The sequence below is a fragment of the Callospermophilus lateralis genome, chromosome 9, assembly GCF_048772815.1.
Source record: "Callospermophilus lateralis isolate mCalLat2 chromosome 9, mCalLat2.hap1, whole genome shotgun sequence".
NCBI lineage: Eukaryota > Metazoa > Chordata > Mammalia > Rodentia > Sciuridae > Callospermophilus > Callospermophilus lateralis.
The window spans coordinates 64,008,554-64,030,699 of NC_135313.1; the positions used below are offsets into that span (position 1 = coordinate 64,008,554).

A 22,146-nucleotide genomic window follows, 5' to 3' on the forward strand; every position below is an offset into this window, starting at 1 on the left:
TTTCCCACAATCACTATTAAAAGTCAGCCTTTGAGTTTAATCAGTTGCATGGATGTTGGAGAATGAAGATGACCACTTTGGCTCACATCTCCACTTGAAATTTTCCCTCCTGTCTAAGGGCTCACTTTCCATTTGCTTTTCCAGGAAGAAAAATTTCAATTAATTTTAAATGCCTCCCATATATTTTGAAAAATAAGTAAGAAACATCAGCATGGGGGTATTGCATGACACAGTTGTTTTATATCTCTCTCAACAAACCATTTCTTAATTGAAAATGAGTTCATTCTAAGTTGTCATTATGTGCTGCAATGCAGTTTCTTATTTGTTTTGGTGCCATTATAAAGAGATGGTTTGTTTGACCAGTGGTTTGAATTATAAGTTACAAAAATTATGTTACTAGTGAGAATGAATATGATTTGAGCAACCAAACTATTCATTAGACATCTTAAATATTCCTTGGGAATATTTTGCTATTATTAATCATTTGCTTTTCTATGTATAAACAAGGTATACATAAAATGTCAAATCTGCCCTTGTGAGCTAGTAGTCTTTTTTTGAGTTCGATAACTTAAAATCATTGACTTGATAGAGTGCATGCATTTCTAGGAAAGCTGGTGTTTTGTTTTTGTTTTTCATTTAGAGGTTTTGTCATTATGAACATATTCTTTTTTCTCTATTTACAGGCCTGAAGACCATTGTAGGGGCCCTGATCCAGTCTGTGAAGAAGCTGTCAGATGTCATGATCTTGACTGTGTTCTGCCTCAGCGTGTTTGCTCTAATTGGGCTGCAGCTGTTCATGGGCAACCTAAAGCATAAATGTTTCCGGAATGAACTTGAAAATAATGAAACATTAGAAAGCATAATGAATACATATGAGAATGAAGAAGACTTGAAAAGTAAGAATGTCTCTGTAGTTGTTAAAAGGTTGAAATAATACTAAAAGCATTGCTCTCTTTTAACAATGAAATGTTGCTTAAATTTTAATTATTTAAAAATCATTCGAATATAAAGAAAGTTGCTACAATGTGAATTTTTATCATGGTATATATGATTTTTATAAATCTGCCTGATTTTTAGCTTTCTAGCAGTTCTGGCAATAGGAACAGGGATAATTCCATAATTCTCAATTTCTGTAAGATAAAACAGAATCAATTTGTTATAGAAAAATAAATATATCTATGAATTAATAATATTAGCCATTTCATCTAACTATATATGATATATTTTATGTTATAGTTTTATTATAACATATGCTAATATTTATTATATAATTTGATATATTATTTGATAATAAAATTACATTTTACACTTTAATTATAATTGACATAGATAATAAGAAAAGTGCTAATATTAATAATCAAATATTAAAATATCTATCTCTTTCCCATCCATGTCCTATGGGGGTGGTGGAGTCGGAGTTCCTCTACCTGAAGCAGGCCAGTTGCAACATAAAGCTCTAAGAAAAGAATAGGGATTGGGGGATCACACTATATACAAAAGTAATTTTAAAAAGGGAGGGCAAGACAGCTCTATGACTTAGGGGTTGAACTTCCACACTGGGAAGAGAGAGGGAGTAAGCCGAATTTCCTTTTTTTTATACAAGGGAACTTCAAAGGTTTTTTACAGAACCTTCTTCACCAAATAAGGCAGGAGGTGGGCTGTCCAGGCCCAATGGATCATACCCAATTCCAGAGCTACTTCCTGTCCCAGGGAAGACTGATCACTGATCACCAGCATTGTGTAATCCATTAAGTGGGAGGGGCCACAAAATAGCATGCAATGTCAGACCAAAATCTCCTTGGCTCAAGTCCAAGTTAAGATGCTAAATAGCCCAGGAGTGACCTCCCACATCTCCTGGTAATATTTCTATGGATTTGTCTAAAGCAAAGCAGTTTACTCTGCTTTATCAATTCCACTCTTATAACCAGTGATAAGTTTTATAGCTTTTTATGATGGCTTACAATATAGGTTGATGGTATCATATCAACTATTAATTCAGTAGAATTAATTCTGTAGGTACAACAGGAAATGGTATGCTCTGTCTTGGAGTCTGCTTAATTCTGAATTATATTTTAGAGTGTCATATATAAAGCATGAACTGCATATTCACTGAACAGTTATTCCTTATGACAGTGTATTTCACAAAAACTATTGATAAATATTAGGTAAAAATGAAATTAAAATTTTACTTTCTAACACCTATAGTGTTTCTCTATGTTGATGCTCACATGAACACATAAAATTTAATAGCTAATTTGATCCAGGGAAGAAGGCAGAAAAAAGAAGATGAAAACAGGAAAGCTAAAGGTTTATAAGAAAAGTAACCAATATATTTTCCTTTAATACCACCATTCCGTTAGGAATTTGGCACTTTTCTTTCTTTTTCATTTTCATCTACTGTTTTAGTCTGTATTTTGCTGCTGTGACTAAAAAGACAAGAATGATTTTAGAGGAGGAAACGTTTATTTGGGGGCTCACAGTTTCAGAGATCTCAGTCTATAGACAGCTGGCTCCATTTCTCAGGGCTCAAGATGAGGTAGAACAATATGGCAGAGGAGTGTGGTAAAGGGATGTGGCTTGCATGATGATTAGGCAACACAAAGAGACTCCACTTTCCAGATACAAAATATATACCCCAAAGGCATGCTCCCAAAGACCCCCCTCCTCCAGCCACACCCTACCTGCCTTAAATCACCACTCAGTTAATCCCCATCAGGAGATTAATTGCTGGTTGGGTTAAGGCTGTTGGAATCCAATCATTTCTCTTCTAAATCTTCTTGCATTGTCTCACACATGGGCTTTTGGGGGACACCTCACATCCAAACCATAACACCTACTTTTCTAGTGTCTGATTTTTATAAATATGATATTGGATTCTACTTTGAATTTCCAGAGAATTTTATTTTTAATTTACATATTGTAAACCTAATGTATCTGATGGATAACTGTTGATATTTACATTACTTTTTATGAAATTGTAGCATTTATTTAAATTTAACTTTTTTCACAGTGTATCATTATCATTCCTTTTATTCTGAATCTTTATTCCATTCTGAGTTTATAATTTGAATGTTTTTAAACATTTGTTAAAAGAAAAACTTGGATAAATTTAACAGAATTTATCTGAGCAAAATGTTTGGTGAATCAGGCAGAATTCAGAACAGGAGAGGTTCAGAGAGCTGTACCCAATAATGTAGGCAGGCACTATTTATAGACAGGAGAAGGAAGTGACATACAGAAAGAGCTGAATTAGGTAGAGCTTGGCAGACTGGATAAATTGGCAGCCTATGATTGGCTAAAACACAATCACTTGTTATAAGAATGTTCCCTGAAGTTAGTTTATAATTTGTTTACATACTAAGCAAGGTTGCAGTTTCCTATGTATGGAGGCAGCTTTAGGACAAATTTAATTTAATAATTTCCTCCTTCTGGTCAGCTTCCCAATTTTGAGAGTTTGGTTGAAACCTTGGGCATTGATGGCTCTCTGTCATCATAATAACCAACTTATTTGATCCCAGTATGAAATTCATATTTTTCATGTCTTGTCTGCTGGATGTTTCTTTATGTTCTATTGTTTTCATATTTTAACTGTAGTGAGACCATTTGATGTATAATTGATTTCTGCATATGAGCATTTAAAACTCTTGAGAATATTCAGAGCACCAAAGAAACTTTACATGGCTATTAGAATATTAAGATATTGAAGAATACTCCATAACAGGAGCCCCCACAAACTGAACTGATCAAAATCAAATATGTAAAAAATTAGCTAGAAGAGAAATTTACTTCCTTTAATCAAGTAGTTGGTTGATGCCTTGAAACCAAGTTTCTTTCATACCGTATATATTTAGCAAAGTGCAGTAGGATATATTAACTACTTCTTCAGTAAATATGTAGTTCAAAACTATCCTATTATTTAAAATAACTTTGGTAAGAAAATTTAAAGAAGTTTGCTGGGCAACTGTAGTCTTTTCAAGAGTCAGTTATAATAGTTAATGTTTGAGACTGATTTAAAATCATAACCTTATTTACATTTATGTCAAACCAGGAAAGGAATGTTCTACCAAAAGATGACCATTTTGAGGGATTTATGCCTACTGGAAATTTCCTGTTTAATCCATTGTGCAAATTAGAGGTGAAGAAGAATGTTTACTTTGCAATTGATTATGACTTGACAGTGCTAACATTAGAATTCATAATAACCCACATTAGCCCCTTATTTGTGACTTATTGAGACAGGAAGTTGCCTTGGCATATGGTTAAATGATCATGATAGCATTAAATCTTCCACAGATAAAAATGTTCTGAAGAGCACAAGAGACTGTTCCCTGTGGGTGCATTGAACATTAGGAGTCAGCAGTAGGCAAGACCTAGTGATATTTATCAAAGGCTCCATTATATAATTGTTGCATGGTTGGAGGCTACCATCAATTAAGGGATTAGATTTATACATTTGCTTACAAACTTTCAAGTTCTCTTTGTTGCTTTTCTTACTTAATTTCTGGTATAATTTAGCTATATATTCTTCACTATAGATTTTACCTATTTTCACATTTACACAAAGAATCTGAATTCAAGAATATGAAAATTTATTAAAAAGGATTAAAAGTGCAATTTAAACAGATAGTCACAGTTGGAATACAAGTGAAATTTGTTAAAGGGTGAACTAGAAAAATTTTTAAGCTCATGTAAGGATTTAGGATTTCCATGACATATCCAACATTTAGATAGATTCACTACAAAAGCTGTTGATTATGAAGTCTTAATTATGATATTATCTGGCCAAGCACAAACAGAAAGTAAGCACAGGGAAAAGAGGAAATGGGCAAAGTTTTTATGATGACAGAAAAGAAAAGTCTGGATTCATCTCAAGAAAACATTCCACATCTAGGTTGTTACCTGCTTCTGAGAAGGAATCTCAAAAGGTTAGTTTTATCTTCAGGTCTCAAATGGATGTACAGTAGGGTCCTCTTAAGCTAAGAGATGTGAGTTCAAGATTGAAACCATGAAGTTTTGCTGCAGTAGGGGTGATGAGGAGACCTTGGTATGATCTCTTCCAAAAGGGCTCAAGGGCAAACGTCTTCTGTTGCTACTTTGAAAAGATCCAGTCTCTGGGTTCTAACTCATGAAGGGTTTGCCTGCCATCACTTGTTGTCACCAAGGGCTTTTATTCCCTGTTGTCATACTTTGCTTTGGAATAACACATAACAGCCTTGTAATGTTGAATCAGTTCAAATTCTATGTAAGAACAGGAAATACATGTAGTACTGTGAGGGGAAGACACCTTCAAGTGATTATTTTATAAGGGTTTAATCCACTAGGGGTAGATCTCACCTCTATCAAGACCAATAGGGACACTTTTAGCCAAGACAATCCAGTCAGTCCTCTCAGTTTTGCCTAATGCCATTATGTTTATTATATCTCGTTTAACTATTTTGTAACCTTCTGAGTTAAATAAGTTTTCCCTATCACTGGAGATTTCTCTAGGAATGCCTCATGGAGAAACCACACCTTCTAAAAACGTTTTAGCTATGCTACAGCATTGACCTTCCTATGTGGATAAACTTTCATATGCCCAATATTTATGTTGATAATTGGAAGAAATCCATTCATAAATTTTCAAATGATGCTATAGGTGACAGAAATGTATCACCCAAGGTTTTTATTGTCTTAACAAGTTCATGGGTTTGATAATCCAGACATTGGCTTTAATTCATTTTAGCAATTTTAGAACAGTCACTTAAGCAATTATTTCATATGTTTTTTTTTTATCATCTTAACTATTCCATGAGTCATGGAGTGCAAAACTCTTAAGTATGGAAGCTTTAAGGACATAGCCAAGACCAAGTGTCCATCTAGGCTCTGCATGAGACCACATTTAACACAGAGGTCTAAAACACAGATCACATGAACAATAGTCATTCATTTAATCAGAGTGACAATTTAAAGACTTCAAAAGGAAATACAAAATATCACATAGTTATAGAAAAATATTAAGTCTTTTAATAGAAAGGACTCAAATTTTCTAAACCATCAAAAGCCTAAAAATGCAGTAAGGATTGATAACATAGAATTATCTTGGTAAAACACAGAATCTTGGTTTCCTAGATCAATTACCTAAAAGATGAAGAATTTTTTTTCAAAATTTCTTATTAAGAATGGACAAAAACCCCAAGAAAACTTAGTTGTTTTAACAGAGAAAACCAAATTCTAATTTTGTATCAGTGTAGTTTTTATATTTATACTAAAAATTTTTAGAAAAACTTACAAAATAATTCTCTTAATCTTATCCAACTAGATCACATATACAATTTCTTTCACAAAGTTCATCTTCCATAGCACATCTGACCTTGGTGCAATCCTTCAGTTATTTGTTCTATACTTTTCACCTTTCTTGTTTTGAAATAACCAGTTACTTGACTTCAGGACAAAGATTACACTCTTACTTCCTTAACAAAACAAAGCAGCTATTCACAATCTTTTTTTTTTTTTTAAGAGAGAGTGAGAGAGGAGAGATAGATAGATAGATAGATAGAGAGAGAGAGAGAGAGAGAGAGAGAGAGAGAGAGAATTTTTTGATTTTATTTTTTAGTTATCGGCAGACACAACATCTTTTTTTGTACGTGGTGCTGAGAATGGAACCCGGGCCGCACGCATGCCAGGCGAGCGCACTACCACTTGAGCCACATCCCCAGCCCCTATTCACAATCTTATAGCTTTTCCCTACCCAAAGTAAAACTTACCTTCCTCATATACGTGCATATAGAGTTGTTTTCTTCCTATTTCTAGTAATTCTACTTATATATTAGAATTATTAAATCTTAGTGACCTTAACTCTGCTCTGGAAGTGAACAGAGCATTGCATGAGAAAATTGGGGGAGTTGCTGAGGCACAAGGTCAGACTGAGACAGTGACAGAGGTGAATGAGGTCAAAAATAAGAAAGGATAGTATGTATAGACAACACTTTCAAGAAATTTGATTGTAAAGGGCATTTAAATAATGGGGCAATGGCTAGCATTTTTTTTTTTTTTAAATATGGGTTTTGACTGGAAATTCTCTAGTATAAATGAAAGACTATTAATATATGGATTAATTCAGGAGATAGGCAAAATCAAGGCCTTGAGAAAGTAACAGAGCTGAGGAAAGATATCTCTGCTGAAGCAGAAAGACAGATGGTGGGGTAGGCTGTAGAGTTATTGAAAGACAATTAAATTTAAACCCAAGAGCTTTTATTTCCCTAATGAAGTATAAAATGGAGTCATTGGCTAAGAGTGCAAAAAGGAAGAGAAGAAATCTACAAAAGGATTTGAGGAAATGAACTGAATGATCATATTAAGAAATGGGAAATTGAAATTATTTTGAATGACAATTTGATATTAAAATCATCTATTCAAAATAAAACCATTCATTTGGTTGGAAGAATTTTCTCCTCCAATATTCAGTCATTTTGAAGCAAACATGAAAATTATGGGTGCCAGATTATGTGTAGGTTGTGGTTCTGCCAGGTTAGCATGATAAACACAAAGATGCATAGAAGGTGAGGTTATTAAGGGAATGATGATAATGAGCGCCCATGGGTTTAATCTGGACAAGGAAAGAATTGAACTCAAGAGTCAGTTGCTAGATCATGCATAGTGCTGAGGTAAGTGAATTGGCATTACTGAAGAAATCAAAGAATTATAATGGTAAAGGCAACCTACATAGGAAGCCTGAATATAATCGATATTGTTTTCTTGTTCCTATAGCAAAACCTTTTCAGAGGTGTTTTTAAAAATCCATTATCAAATAAATAAACTCATTGTCTAGACTTTTGTTTAAAAATGTGCAATATATAGATTTCCCTTGATGTTACTTACCATCTACTTCAATGCTTATCAAACACCCTTCTTGCTCCTATAGATGAAAGCAAGATTCAATTGTAGTTTGTAGCTAAATTTTCAGTGTCATACATTAATATAATGTGGTTCTATGGGGTTAAAGTGGGATTTGTGTTGCTATTATTTTCTCAGTGTTTGACATTTAATAGAGAAAGTTTTTGCAGAAACCACAATGCTGATTTTCACTTACTTTTTTTTTTCTTGTCTCCATCTATAGCTCTTTTCTTCAGGGACTTTATCTCACAGAATGCAGAGTATCATTTGAGGACTCTCTACCCCAATCTGCTCCTCAGCACTAGTTTTTTCAGAGTTGTCTTATTGGTTCTTGACTGGAAAACATACCCTCCACCTCCCAAAGCCCAACATTTATTCCAAGCTGCTTTTCTAAGCAAGGGCAGATAGACCTAACCATAGAATATGTTTTGCCATTTTGCTCTACTGATCCTGCAATTAATAGAATATTTCCGTAAAATTTGACTAGAGTATTTAACAATTTTAGATTTTTGTTACAGTAAGTTTTGTAATTCTCTCTTAATTCCTCACACATGTGAGGAATTCTACAACCTTTGCTATTATACTGCATTGTCTTCTTAAAATAGACTTGAGAAAATAATTCATGTACCATAAAATTCCCCTTTCTAAAATGTACAATTCCTTTTTCAACCACATTTGTGGAATTGTGCAAACCTCACCACTGATGTGAAATATTTTTATCTCTCCAAAAGAAACCCAGTATCCATTCATAGTCATTCCCCATTCTCTTTTGCCTCTTGGCCTTGAAAAATACTAAGCTGGGTTCTGTCTCTGGATTTACTTATTCTGTACGTGAAACACAGATGAAATAAAAAAATATTTGGCTTTTGCTATCCTTTCTTTCACCTAGCATGTTTCAAAGTTCACCCATGTTGTAGCACATTTCCACAATTCATTGCTTGATTTGTTTGGTTGTTTTTGTTTTTGTTTTTTTTCTGTAGTGCTGGGGATTGAACCCAGGGCCTTGTGCATGTGAGGCAAGCTGTCTACCAACTGAGCTATATCCTCAGCCTCACAATTCATTTCTTTTTATTATAATACTTTAATATGTCATTTTGAGAATATACTATATTTTGTTTATATTTACCAGTTGACAGACATTTTTCCCTTTTGAGGCTATAATGAACATTCATGTACCAGTTATTGTGTGGACTTATGTTTTCAATTCTCAGCGTAGACTAGTAGTGAAATTATTTTTTTCTTTTTTTTTATTATTAGTTGTTCAAAACATTACAAAGCTCTTGACATATCATATTTCATACATTTGATTCAAGCAGATTATGAACTCCCATTTTTACCCTGTATACATATTGCAGATTCACATCGGTTCTACATCCACTTATTTACATATTGCCATACTAGTGTCTGTTGTATTCTGCTGCCCTTCCTATCCTCTACTATCCCCCCTCCCCTCCCCTCCCCTCCCCTCCCATCTTCTCTCTCTACCCCATCTACTGTAATTCATTTCTCTCTCTTGTTTTTTTTCCCCTTTCCCCTCACTTCCTCTTATATGTAATTTTGTATAACAATGAGGGTCTCCTTCCTTTACCATTCAATTTCCCTTCTCTCTCTCTTTCCCTCCCCCCTCTCGACCCTGTTTAATGGTGATCTTCTTCTCATGCTCTTCCTCCCTATTCTGATCTTAGTTGCTCTCCTTATATCAAAGATGACATTTGGCATTTGTTTTTTAGGGATTGGCTAGCTTCACTTAGCATAATCTGCTCTAATGCAATCCATTTCCCTGCAAATTCCATGATTTCGTCATGTTTTAGTGCAGAGTAATACTCCATTGTGTATAAATGCCACATTTTTTTATCCATTCATCTAGTGAAGGGCATCTGTGTTGGTTCCACAGTCTAGCTATTGTGAATTGTGCTGCTATGAATATCGTTGTGGCAGTATCCCTGTAGTACGCTCTTTTAAGGTCTTCAGGAAATAGTCCGAGAAGGGCAATAGCAGGGTCAAATGGTGGTTCCATTCCTAGCTTTCCCAGGAATCTCCATACTGCTTTCCAAATTGGCCGCACCAATTTGCAGTCCCACCAGCAATGTACAAGTGTACCCTTTTCCCCACATCCTCGCCAGACTTGTTGCTATTTGACTTCATAATGGCTACCAATCTTACTGGAGTGAGATGGTATCTTAGGGTGGTTTTGATTTGCATTTCTCTGACTGCTAGAGATGGTGAGCATTTTTTCATGTACTTGTTGATTGATTGTATGTCCTCCTCTGAGAAATGTCTGTTCAGGTCCTTGGACCATTTGCTGATTGGGTTATTTGTTATCTTATTGTTTAATTTTTTGAGTTCTTTGTACACTCTGGATATTAGGGCTCTATCTGAAGTGTGAGGAGTAAAAATTTGTTCCCATGATGTAGGCTCCCTATTTACCTATTTTATTGTTTCTCTTGCTGAGAAAAAACTTTTTAGTTTAAGTAAGTCCCATTTGTTGATTCTTGTGATTAACTCTTGTGCTATGGGTGTCCTATTAAGGAATTTGGAGCCCTGCCCCACAATATGTAGATGGGAGCCAACTTTTTCTTCTATCAGACGCAGAGTCTCTGATTTGATATCTAGCTCCTTGATCCATTTTGAGTTAACTTTTGTGCATGGTGAGAGAAGGGGATTCAGTTTCATTTTGTTGCATATGGATTTCCAGTTTTCCCAGCACCATTTGTTGAAGATGCTATCCTTCCTCCATTGCATGCTTTTAGCCCCTTTATCAAATATAAGATAGTTGTAATTTTGTGGATTAGTCTCTGTGTCCTCTATTTTGTACCATTGGTCCACCCGCCTGTTTTGGTACCAGTACCATGCTGTTTTTGTTACTATTGCTCTGTAGTATAGTTTGAAATCTGCTATCTAGTAGTGAAATTAATTGAGTCATGATTCAATCTTTATCTTTCAAAGTCATCCTTTCTTTGTGTGTACAGAGTTTGATTTTTTTTTTGCATTCCATTTTCCCCGTTTCTTTAGATATTAAAATTAAATTCTCCAGAGGCCAATTATTCTAACAATTTCATGTCTACTTGTTTAGAAGTTATTGTGACGTGTTCTATAAGACCTGAGTGAGCCAATTGCATTGCTTCACCTTTCATCATTCTTATACTGAGTCAAATATGGCAGCCTGGCAGCCTGCTAGTACAAGTAGCTCTAGAGCCCATTCCTGTACTGCAGCTTCTCTATGATTGGCGAACAATAACCATTAGCTTAAAGGATTACTCCAAGTATTCCTTCCTTAGTGAAAAGTCTTGGAGGTTTACGTAAGACAAGTCTGCATCTTAGACTCTCCTATCCTCAAGCTTCCAGGCCCATCTACCCTGAGGCACAGGACCCCCCCACACCAAAAAAAAAAAAAAAAAAAAAAAAGATGTTTATGCATATTCTGGCTTAAATTTCCACTTCAGACTAAAAGACTTTACTGTTTAATTTGCATAAGTAAAACAGCAATGAGGAGTAAGTAACCTAGTCCTATCTGAAACTGGATTAACAGTTTAGTAATAAATGTTCCTCTCCTTGAATGACTAATATAGGATGTGTGGCTTTCTGATATTGCTTTACATATTGTATCCTACTTAAACTATTCAACAACTCTATAAAGTAGGTATCATCAACCACATTTTACAGCACCCAAGGCTTGAAGGCTTAAAGATAATTCACTTTCATAGGAAGAGTAGAAGCAACACTCAAATCCAAGAATATCTGACTTCAACGTCTTAATTTCATTTTTACACTAAGTTCCCTCATAATAGCATTTTTTTCCCTTCAACTTGAATGAAATAGGAAGTTTGACTTGTATTTAAAAGAACAAATATTTTGGAGTGATGGCAAAGCTTTGAAGCCAATAGGAGACCCTTTACTACCAAAAATAGGCATAAAGTGTATCATGAAAGTTACGAAGTGGAAAATTTGCATTTATTTCACTGTTAGAACTTCAATGCCTAGAAATGAGTGGGTCTTAAATAAACATTGGTTGGGGAATGAACAATAAGATAATTTCAGAAAAAAATAATTGTTCATTTATAGTACTGCTTTGCTGATCCTTTGCCTCTTCTACAGTATTTTGGGACTCAATTAAGAGCTCCCTTCTCTCCTTCCTTTTTCTCTCCCTCCCCTACCCACTCTCCTTTCCCTTTCTTCCCCTTCCTCCCCTACACCTACTCTCTGGATAAACTCCTCAAATCCCCTGACTTTGAAGACCATCTCCTTGATAATGATGCACCTTGGACAGCTCTAGTGGCCTCCAGCTTCTCATCAAACTCCCTACCTGAAAAACAGAGTTTAATTCTTAATGATCATCTCAAACTAGGCATGGCTAAAACAGAGCTTTTTCTCCAGAGATCCTCATCTCAGTAACTGCACCACCATGTCACCAAGTCCTCTCTCTTGCACGCACCCCACACACTCCATCAGCAGTTCTGTCCACCGTATTTCCATCCCTCCTCTGTATATCCACAGCTGTTCTCTGAGTTGTAGGCATATTGTGATAAGCAGAGTGCTACACAATCTGGTCCCTGTGTGTACCGGTACCCCCACTCATTGCAATAGGGCCATCTTACTGGTTCTTTTACACACTGATTTCATCTTGGCCTCAGAGCCTTTCCTCATGCCTTGTCCCTACCCATTTGGGTAGAGAGAAAGATTTGGAGAAATAAATGCAAATTTTCCATTTCATACCTATCATTATACCCTTTATGCCTCTTTTCTGCATTGCCAGCTTCTTTGTCACATTTAGGTCTCTGTTCAAATGCCAACACCTTAAAAACCTCTTCCCTGACCATAGCTCATCATATGGTCTTAATTTATTTTGTTTAGAGCTTTTATCACTATCTGAAAGTACCATGTATACTTATTTATTTATCTGTTAAGTGTTATTTGGCGATCTTTTTGTCATATTCACTGACTGGCATATATGAAGTAAATATTTGAGGGAGCATATATGAAAATATAATCAGTAAATTGTTACTCATTGCTTGGGATCGAGCCTGGATATGTGTATGTGTGTCTATATTTATTAATTTACCTGTTATATCACAATTAAAGCTTACACTCTGTAACATTCTATTTAAATTCTTCCTAAACAGAATATTTTTATTACTTGGAGGGATCCAAAGATGCTCTCCTTTGTGGTTTCAGCACAGATTCAGGGTATGTAATATTTGTTTTGTCTCTAGTCTAAATGCTGCAAAAGAAGAAAAAACATGTTCAATTTACTGACCAGAAACTTTGATTCTTATATTGCTTTCAATGTTTATAATTAATGCATATTCCTGAAAGCAATCTTAAAAGCTATGCTTGAATTAAAACAAAATACAATTTTTATATTTTTTTTATGTAAAAATAGAAAGGAATCACTTCCCAATAACCGCATGGAAAGTGGGCTGAATAGTTTCAAGCCTTTCTTCAAAGAAGAGTGACAAAATCAATGTTTCTTAACAGCCCCAAAGTTCTATTCATTCTCTAGTTAAACATAGCTTGTGGGTAATGAAGTATAGTTTTTTTGTCTTTCTATAGAAAAGAATCCCATAGGCTTGGGTAAAAAAAAATTAAGAACCTCTTATTTATACACATATGCCAATTTCATTTTGCAGTAGGACATTTGTTGCTGCTCTTACTTTTGTCTAGATAGCTCTTCATCTGTTGCTGTGCACACTGAGAACATAGAAATAAAGAAGATGTTGCTGCTCCTCCCAGACCTCAGAACACATATGTATACTATGGCATCATGGAAGCCAAACCACCAATTTTAGAAGGAGAAAGTCTTAAAGCTACTAATTTTTATGAACTTAATTGATATATTTTGACTATTATTGATTCTAATTTATTCTAAGAATAATTTGAGGGGAAGCAGTTTTGGCAAAGGCCTTCATCAATCTTTATTCACCCAGGCACTATTATATAACATCTGGTGAAAGTTTCCAAATTTTGCCACCAATGATGCTGCTGCTGCTGCTAATGGCAGCCACCATTTATTAAATGCTTTCTATGTACAGGAAGTAGGCTAAGTATTCTGCACACTGTATCTTCGTTAAATTTAAAACCAGTGTTATCCTTTCTGTGTTCTGTGCTATTATTCTGTTTTCACAGAAAGAGGGAACTCTGTCTTTGAGAATTTAGGTGCTTTGGCAAAGTCATCAACTAGTAAATAATAGGGTGGGGTTTTTACTCATGTTATTCCAGATTCCAAATCACATGTTCTTAGTCATCACACAATATTGTCCCCATAAAAGAAACCTTGGGTAGGTGACTTTTGTAAAGTGCGCTGTGGTTTGCATGCTGAACACACTCTAACCTGTCAAATTCTTTTTCACGTATAGTCAGTGTCCAGAGGGATACTCCTGTGTGAAGGCTGGCAGAAACCCTGATTATGGCTACACAAGCTTTGACACTTTCAGCTGGGCCTTCTTAGCCTTATTTCGGCTAATGACCCAGGATTACTGGGAAAACCTTTACCAACAGGTGGGTGCCCAGAAAGACGTGCATTTTTGAATGACATAAAAATCTAGTATATATTGTATACCAGTCTTATAATACAAGTTTTGCTTTAATTCTGTTGAGAATAGAAAAACTCTTCTGTTTATTACTAAAATTTAAAAAAGTTTTACTTTCAACACTATTAGAGCAGATTCCTCTTGAATCATATTTTTCTCATCTTTTCTAAGCATATTTGGTATCTTTTCCATGTAATCCCAGAAAAACAGCAGAAAACATTCTATATTCTTCTCTCAATCCACTCCTTGTATGCACTGCTTTCATCTCATGCTTGGGGTGTTCTTGAACACATGAAATCTCCTCTGCTCATGTGTCCACCATGTTTTAGTTTTTGAACTCCTATTTATAATTAGAGATCCAATTCCCTTCTCTAAATTTTCCTCTCCCAAGTCCATTTCTCTCTCCTCTAGACTCCAATGGCTTCTTTTATAGCCTTCACTTGAAATCATCAGTCTCTACTACTAAAATTGTTCATTTACATGTTTATCTCCTCTTACTTCAGGGTGAACCTCTTGGAGTTGTGGATTCTAGCCACTTATTTATATATTATCAGCAGCCAAACACAAAGGAAAGAGACTGAAATGATTATTCTGTAAAATAAATAACAACAAATCTCTTTTCTCAGAACTTCCACAGATTTTTTTGGACAGTTTTATATTTATTTAATTTCTGAGAATATTATGAATAAATATAGAAATGATGAAAATACACTTCATAAGAAATAAAAAGTACTGAAAATGATTTTTCTTTTTTTCTTTTTCTTTTTTTGAGATGGGGGTCTTGCTATATTGCCAGACTGTCCTTGAAATTCTAGGCTCTAACATTCCTTTTGCTTCAGCTTCTGGAGTCATTGGGACTCTAGGAGTGCATCACTATACCTGGCTCTGATATTTTTAACTATGCAAAAAGAGGTCACCTTACTCAAAATCAAAGAAACACAATAGTGACTTGTAATTTTTTGCCTCTCAGAATGACAAAATTTTTTAAAAAAATTAAAAGGAGATCAAAAGAGAGACAAATTCTATTATTTAAGGTAAAGTAGGTTTTTTCTCATATCACTGGTGACCACTGAGAAGCTCACATGGGAATTTCTATAAAGAGTAAAATGAATATACTACTTGACCTAACAAACCTACAACTAGGAATTTACTTGAGAGAATAAATTGATAAAAGTAAACTGTTAGAAAAAGGAATTGAGTTAACTTGGCATCAGAAATTTGAGAGGGAGACTTTTTTTCATTTAATAACTGTTTCTCCATTTTGAATTAATTTAAAAATATAAAATATGATAAAAGTATAGTGCATTTTAAAATTATTAACAAGAATGTTAGGTATTGAAATAAATACCTATGATAGATTTATTCAGTAAGGTGACCTGTCATGTATTAACATTAAACACTACCATTAATAATTCATGTTAAAGAAAGAAAAGATAGGATTTTAACAATAAAAGGTACCTTAAATTTTATCTACTCTCAAAATTTAAAAGTAAGCATAGGAGCTAATTTTTTAAGTAATTTTCAGACATGAGAAATATGAGATAATTGTATAATTATACTTCACTAAGACTCATCTTTAGATCTATTAGATTTCTATATTCATTGTACTGAAAATATTTGTTTTAATCCAGATTGTTTTCCATAAAGATATAATTTTTAATCTTTTTTATTTTTATAACATGATTTATGCAAAATCACCCAATTTACCATGTCTAATATACCATTCATGTTAAAATAATTCACTGAAAAAATACTTTGTCTTACTAATGCATTAATTTCTACTTTTCCCTAGACACTGCGTGCTGCTGGCAAAACCTACATGATCTTCTTTGTTGTGGTGATTTTCCTGGGCTCCTTTTATCTAATAAACTTGATCCTGGCTGTGGTTGCCATGGCCTATGAAGAACAGAACCAAGCAAACATCGAAGAAGCAAAACAAAAAGAGCTAGAATTTCAACAGATGTTGGATCGCCTCAAAAAAGAGCAAGAAGAAGCTGAGGTATTGTTATTTGGTGTAAGGTTCTTCCTAAAAGTAGAAATGCAAATGGTAACAACAGAGGTCCTTGGTCTAAGTTCAGCCTTTCCAGGTAAATTTTTCTTAATTAATTTCTATATGAAAATAAAATCCTTATTTCTAGTGTGGTTGTAAGAATCAGTTCTGGACTGAGCTAAAATTGACATCTTCTCCATATTTCACTCCCTGTTCTAAGGATTGCCTCTAAAACTGTTATCAGCAATGCAAAGTCCTCAAATTTTTAAAAGATGCATTTCCCCAGAATAACAATCATATGCAAAGATTTAAGAAAAATTCTTTTAATGTTAATAATCTGTGGGGTAGAAAGCAAAATGTGCACCAAAATGTTTTTTTTAGTAATGTTGCAGGGATTTTTTAAGGTAAAAACTGAAATTTAACAAGTCCTAATGGTTTTAGTCACTTAGGGTAAAGTCACAGATTCTGGGGGATTCCTCTGTAGTGCTCTCTCCAAAGGTGTACTCCAGTAGAGAAACTTGGGAAGGAATGTACTAAAAGAAATATAATTTCTAATGTAGTGTAAGATTATTTGATTATTATTTGATTATTACTTATTTGATGATTTGATCTATTTAAAGCTCTTCAAGGATTCTAAGATTATAAGGACAGGGTAACAATATGTGATACAGAGAAACTTTGATATACAAATGTATACAGCATAGTATTTTAATAACATTAAAATCAGAAATATTTAAAAATTAGAAACACAGTTAAGGGAATTATGATATTTTTGTACCTTAAGAGTATTATTCAGCCCAAAATTAAACATTTAAAAAAATTATATCATGAGGGAAAAAAGCTATAAAATAACAGTGAATTAAATAATAGGTTACAATCACAATTTTAAAACTGTATACATATATAAAAGGCTGAATTAAATGTTAAGACCACCTATTTTTGAGAGGCATGATTTTGAGAAATTTTCTGTTTTTCACTTACCTCTTTTCCCCAATTTTTTAAAAACAAAAATTGTTTATTTTTTTATTGACAACCAACTTTATAAAGAGCGGATTCAGATACTGGGTTATCCCAGGTACTTCCTAGGGAACCCCTAGGAGTCTCTTATAAGAAAATAATCATCAACCTTACCATTCTCTTGAGCTACTATTAATTTTTAATAATTCATTTCAGTTTTTAGATAACTCAATCTCACTAAACTGTAGAATGCCTGATTCTACTGATAATGTTGAGTAGTTAACTACCTGATACATAAACACATTATCTCATTACATGGTTTATGTGAGTTTTATGTACCCTAATTGCATAGTAAAATTTTGACATACAATGTTTAAATCTGAATACTGTAAGCAAATTCATAGCATGTCATAGTTAAATTCCAAAGCACCCTGGAATTTTACCACAATGTGGAAGAAGCAGGTATATGCCTTGCAAGCTGCACAGTGCAATTAAATGGATGGGTATAGGTGCCCATCCAAGCAATTTTGTTTCTTCAGAATTTGAAAGTGGTTGACACATGTGTAATGTCTGGGCCCAACAGGCAATAGCAGTGGCAGCAGCTGAATATACAAGTATTGGGCGAAGCAGAATTACGGGCCTCTCAGAGAGTTCGTCTGAAACATCCAGACTGAGCTCAAAAAGTGCTAAAGAAAGAAGAAACAGAAGAAGGAAAAAGAATCAAAAGAAGCTCTCCAGTGGGGAGGAAAAAGGAGATGATGAGAAGCTGTCCAAATCAGGATCAGAGGAGAGCATCAGAAGGAAAAGTGTCCACCTTGGTGTGGAAGGTCATAGACGGACACGTGAGAAGAGACTGTCCACCCCTAATCAGGTAGTGCCCAAACTGCTGGATTATGTCATCAGAGCTGGATGGGGTGGTGGAGTGCAGTGCTATGTGCTGGAGTAAGGGCCATGAGAAGAGGAATTTGAGTGGTTTATTTGGGATGTTTAAGTAAAGTCCTATCTATCACTGGACATTTATGAAAGAAATCAGACATTCAGCTTTCTAACTTGTTCATTTTTGGTTGTCTTAACTTCTTTAGTGATCTAATATTCTTTTCTTTCTCTCTCTCTCTCTCTCTTTTTTTTTTTTTTTATCATGCTGGGGATTGAACCCAGGGGTCCTTTACCACGTAGCTACATCCCCAACTCTTTTTATTTTGAGACAGAGTCTCACCAAGTTGCCCAGTGTGGCTTTGAACTAGTGATCCTCATGCCTCAGCCTCCCAGCTTTCCAGGATTACAAGAGTACAACACCATACCCAGCAATAATCAGATTTTATTAAACAAAATATTTCTGAGAATCACAGAAAAGATGAAGAAACTATTTACATTATAAGTTAACTTTCATGGTTCTATTTAGTCTATGTCTTTAAATAACTTGTTGATTTTAAAACTGATCATAAACTAGCTTCTCTTTTTTCACCACTTTTATCATCTGGTTATGATATCACCAGAATATCAAGCACTCAGTTTGTAACTGTAGACACCTTTGACATCCTCTCCCCACAGCTTCATCAGCTACTACTTCAGAGTCTGTTAATACTGCTTGGGTGAATTTCTCTTTCCCTCTTTCATTTTCCTACTGAAACCATCATATCTCAGGCCCTCTTGCCTTCAATTCTGCACAAACCTCCAAGATGAATCATTGCTTCTATTCCTTCTATTATTCTTGACCTTTCCGTCTATCCCCAAATCACTTTTCTAAAATGAAAATCTAGGTGTCCCTTTGCCATGCTTGGAAAGAAGTAAGGAAGGAGAAGGAAGGGAGGGAGGGAGGGAGGAAGGAAGGAGAGAAAAGTCAATCATCTCCTGTTGAATAACTACTGAGCATAGAACAAGATCCACGCCTTATCCATGCCTGAGCTGGGATGGGCTTTGTCCTCCAGCCTTCCTTTCCCCACACCCTCAATCCATCAGTCTGGGGCTCACTCTTTCCTGCAGTCTCAGTACTTTTAGGTCTTTAGTACTTAGCACACATGACTTTCTCTAACTGAAGTCATTTTCTGCTTTGTTCCTTCTATCATAGCACCACTGGCTCTTTACCCCTTGCTCAGGTGCCCCTTATCATGCACATGTTCCTCCCCTCTCCATTTCTCCCAGTCTGCTCCTCAGTGCCTCAGCCAGAATTACTATCTTCCTCATCTTTTCCTTTACTTAAAATTTCCAGCATCTACCACTGAAGACTGCAATACTCTGTCAGATATAAATAAAAATGATTCCTTACCTTCAAAGATTTCATAATCTAAGTGGTGAGACGAAACTTGAACTCATATAATGTCAATAAAAATAAATATGATAAATGTCATTTGGACTATTAGTTTTAAGGCAAAGACCTTGTCATACTCGTTGTTAACAGTGCCTGCCCCTTTGTCCTTTATATAGCAAGCATTAATGTTTATTGAACCTAATATGCCCAAAGAATTTCCATTCAGTTTTGGGTTGTGGAAATAGTTTATTTTGGACGTGATTCATATCAGTGTGCCCACTGCCACTTTGGTCATGAATGCCTTTTTTTTTTTTTTTTTTTTTGACTTCTAGAATTTCATGAATTTGTAAATTCACTGCTGATAAAAGTACTTTTCAACACACCTTACCTGGGCTCTCAGTGCATAAGGTCGCGTTGTAGCAACATAATGCAAAGAAACACACAGCACGGGACTTTGACATTAAGCACTTAGGGGTGGATACATGAAAAATGAAATGACAGCTATCAATACAACATGTTTTAAATGACATATCTGTATAGCAAAATGAATGGTGCATAAAGACTGGAAAGGGTACTGTAAGACATAATAGGAGAGCGTTATACAATTTACCTGCTCCTGAGGAATGAACTATTCAAATTCCTTTATCCTTTTCTGGGGAGAATTTTTCTTCTGGTTGAATTGCTTTGCTTTTAAACATATTTCCTTTAAACCAGCACCAAGTCACCTGCTCTCTGGGCCAGTGGGTTCAGTGGCAGATTCATGAAGAACACTGCTCTCTGTAGGCACTCTGAGATACATGTGATCTTTTATTTTGTTTCTGTAGTCACCACTCAGCATCCGTGGCTCCTTGTTTTCTGGAAGGCGCAGCAGCAGAACAAGTCTTTTCAGTTTCAAGGGTCGAGGAAAAGATATAGGATCTGAGACTGAATTTGCTGATGATGAGCACAGCATTTTTGGAGATAATGAGAGCAGACGGGGCTCCCTGTTCGTGCCCCACAGGCCCCAGGAGCGACGCAGCAGTAACATCAGCCAAGCCAGTAGGTCCCCCCAACGGCTGCCGGTGAACGGGATGAAGCACAGTGCCGTGGACTGCAATGGTGTGGTTTCCCTGGTTGATGGACCCTCAGCCCTCATGCTCCCCAATGGACAGCTTCTGCCAGAGGTGATAATAGATAAGGCAACTTCTGACGACAGCGTAAGGACTTTTTCCATAGCTCAGGCATGGCTGAGCCTTATTCCTGCATCAATCAGTGTCTCTGCTGGAGGGGCCTTCTCTCTGGCCTGTGAATGGCTCTGCATTTTGCAGCACTTTCTCTGTAGAAACACACCTTTAATTTAATTAATTTAATCCTCATATTATATGCTGTAGGAATTTAATTCAAAACATAATTTACATCCCATTTTTGATAAACAGTACTTATCTCTTGATGTTATAATTGGAGATTATAAATCATCCCTTTAAACAAAAATCTATAAAAGTTATATGTAGCAGCACAGAAAATATGTTGAGGATGCTGATATTACTAGTTGATATTCGGTCCCATTTCTGTAAAGAAATTTGAATTATTTGCCACTTTTTACCCTCTTTTTTAGGTTACTACTTAATATGTACCTTATAGCAAGGGTTCTTATTTGAGCTGTTAAGAATAAAAATAGCAATAAATGCATATTTAGGATTTACAACAACTCTATGTGGTGATATATTACTATTACTGTTTTTACATGGGAAAATTGAGGCAAAGGGAAGTCAAGCAGTTTCCCTGCCCTCATCCAGCCATCGAGAGCTCTGAAGTTTAAACAGGCTGTCTGTGCTCTTCACAGCTTGAGCTCTTCACCACCAAGCTCCACTGACTCTCTAGGACAGTGGGCTTCTTGCAAATAATTCAGAATGTCTATGCTTCATTCCTCTACATAAATTTAACCATACTATTTTCACTTTTAAAAATATGTTTCTGGAATACTGACAAAATACCCAATACATATTAATTCAAACAAACATAAAACTAGTATATTACAACTAGTAAAAAGAAATAATTCAAGAGTTTCAGAGTCACTGAGTGGTTAGATGAAAGAATCTAATTAGGCTTGAAAGTGAGATCCTTCTGGTTCCTGGAAGTTCAGGAAACTTCTTTAGCTCATTCACTATGTTGTACTGCATCACAAATGTCAGCAATGGCTTTTACTAGTGTAGCAAGCTTCAAACATATGATACATTCTCATTTGCAGACCATGCAGTATTTTACATGAGAGTAAAGTTCCATCAAAGCCATGGCCACACATACGTTTCAGTTTGACTGAATGCATGTGCTCCTGGGTCTTGTGCGACCTGTCTGCTTGCTTGATACAGCTTCATCCTTTCTATTAAGGTGTTCTTATCAGCTGAGCATGTTAAATTTCTATGTTATATTTTATTATATTTTTGCTATTATTTTATTTTTCAATTATGTGTATAAACTATAAAATGTAATTTATATGAGATTTGAAAATTATTTCATATTTTTAAATGAAGTGTTTTCATTTAACAGCTTATTTTTACCACAGGGGGGAAAAA

At 35.2% G+C, this 22,146-nt stretch overlaps 1 protein-coding gene across 5 annotated transcripts in view; it reads left to right on the forward strand.

The window, feature by feature from the left end:
* The window catches only part of Scn9a (sodium voltage-gated channel alpha subunit 9), an 82,947-nt gene that overhangs the window by 5,600 nt on the left and 55,201 nt on the right, over nt 1-22,146 (forward strand). For 2 of the 5 annotated variants that reach the window (XM_076866426.2, XM_076866425.2), the window contains exons 6-14: nt 684-904; nt 2,481-2,509; nt 2,569-2,572; nt 7,595-7,613; nt 12,993-13,056; nt 14,226-14,367; nt 16,192-16,398; nt 17,930-18,217; nt 20,419-20,757. In XM_076866426.2, coding sequence (XP_076722541.2) covers nt 684-904; nt 2,481-2,509; nt 2,569-2,572; nt 7,595-7,613; nt 12,993-13,056; nt 14,226-14,367; nt 16,192-16,398; nt 17,930-18,217; nt 20,419-20,757 — 1,313 coding nt within the window. Of the gene's footprint in view, nt 1-683; nt 905-2,480; nt 2,510-2,568; nt 2,573-7,594; nt 7,614-12,992; nt 13,057-14,225; nt 14,368-16,191; nt 16,399-17,929; nt 18,218-20,418; nt 20,791-22,146 lie in introns of all 5 variants that reach the window. The other 3 variants (XM_076866429.2, XM_076866428.2, XM_076866427.2) reach the window with 2 other exon arrangements.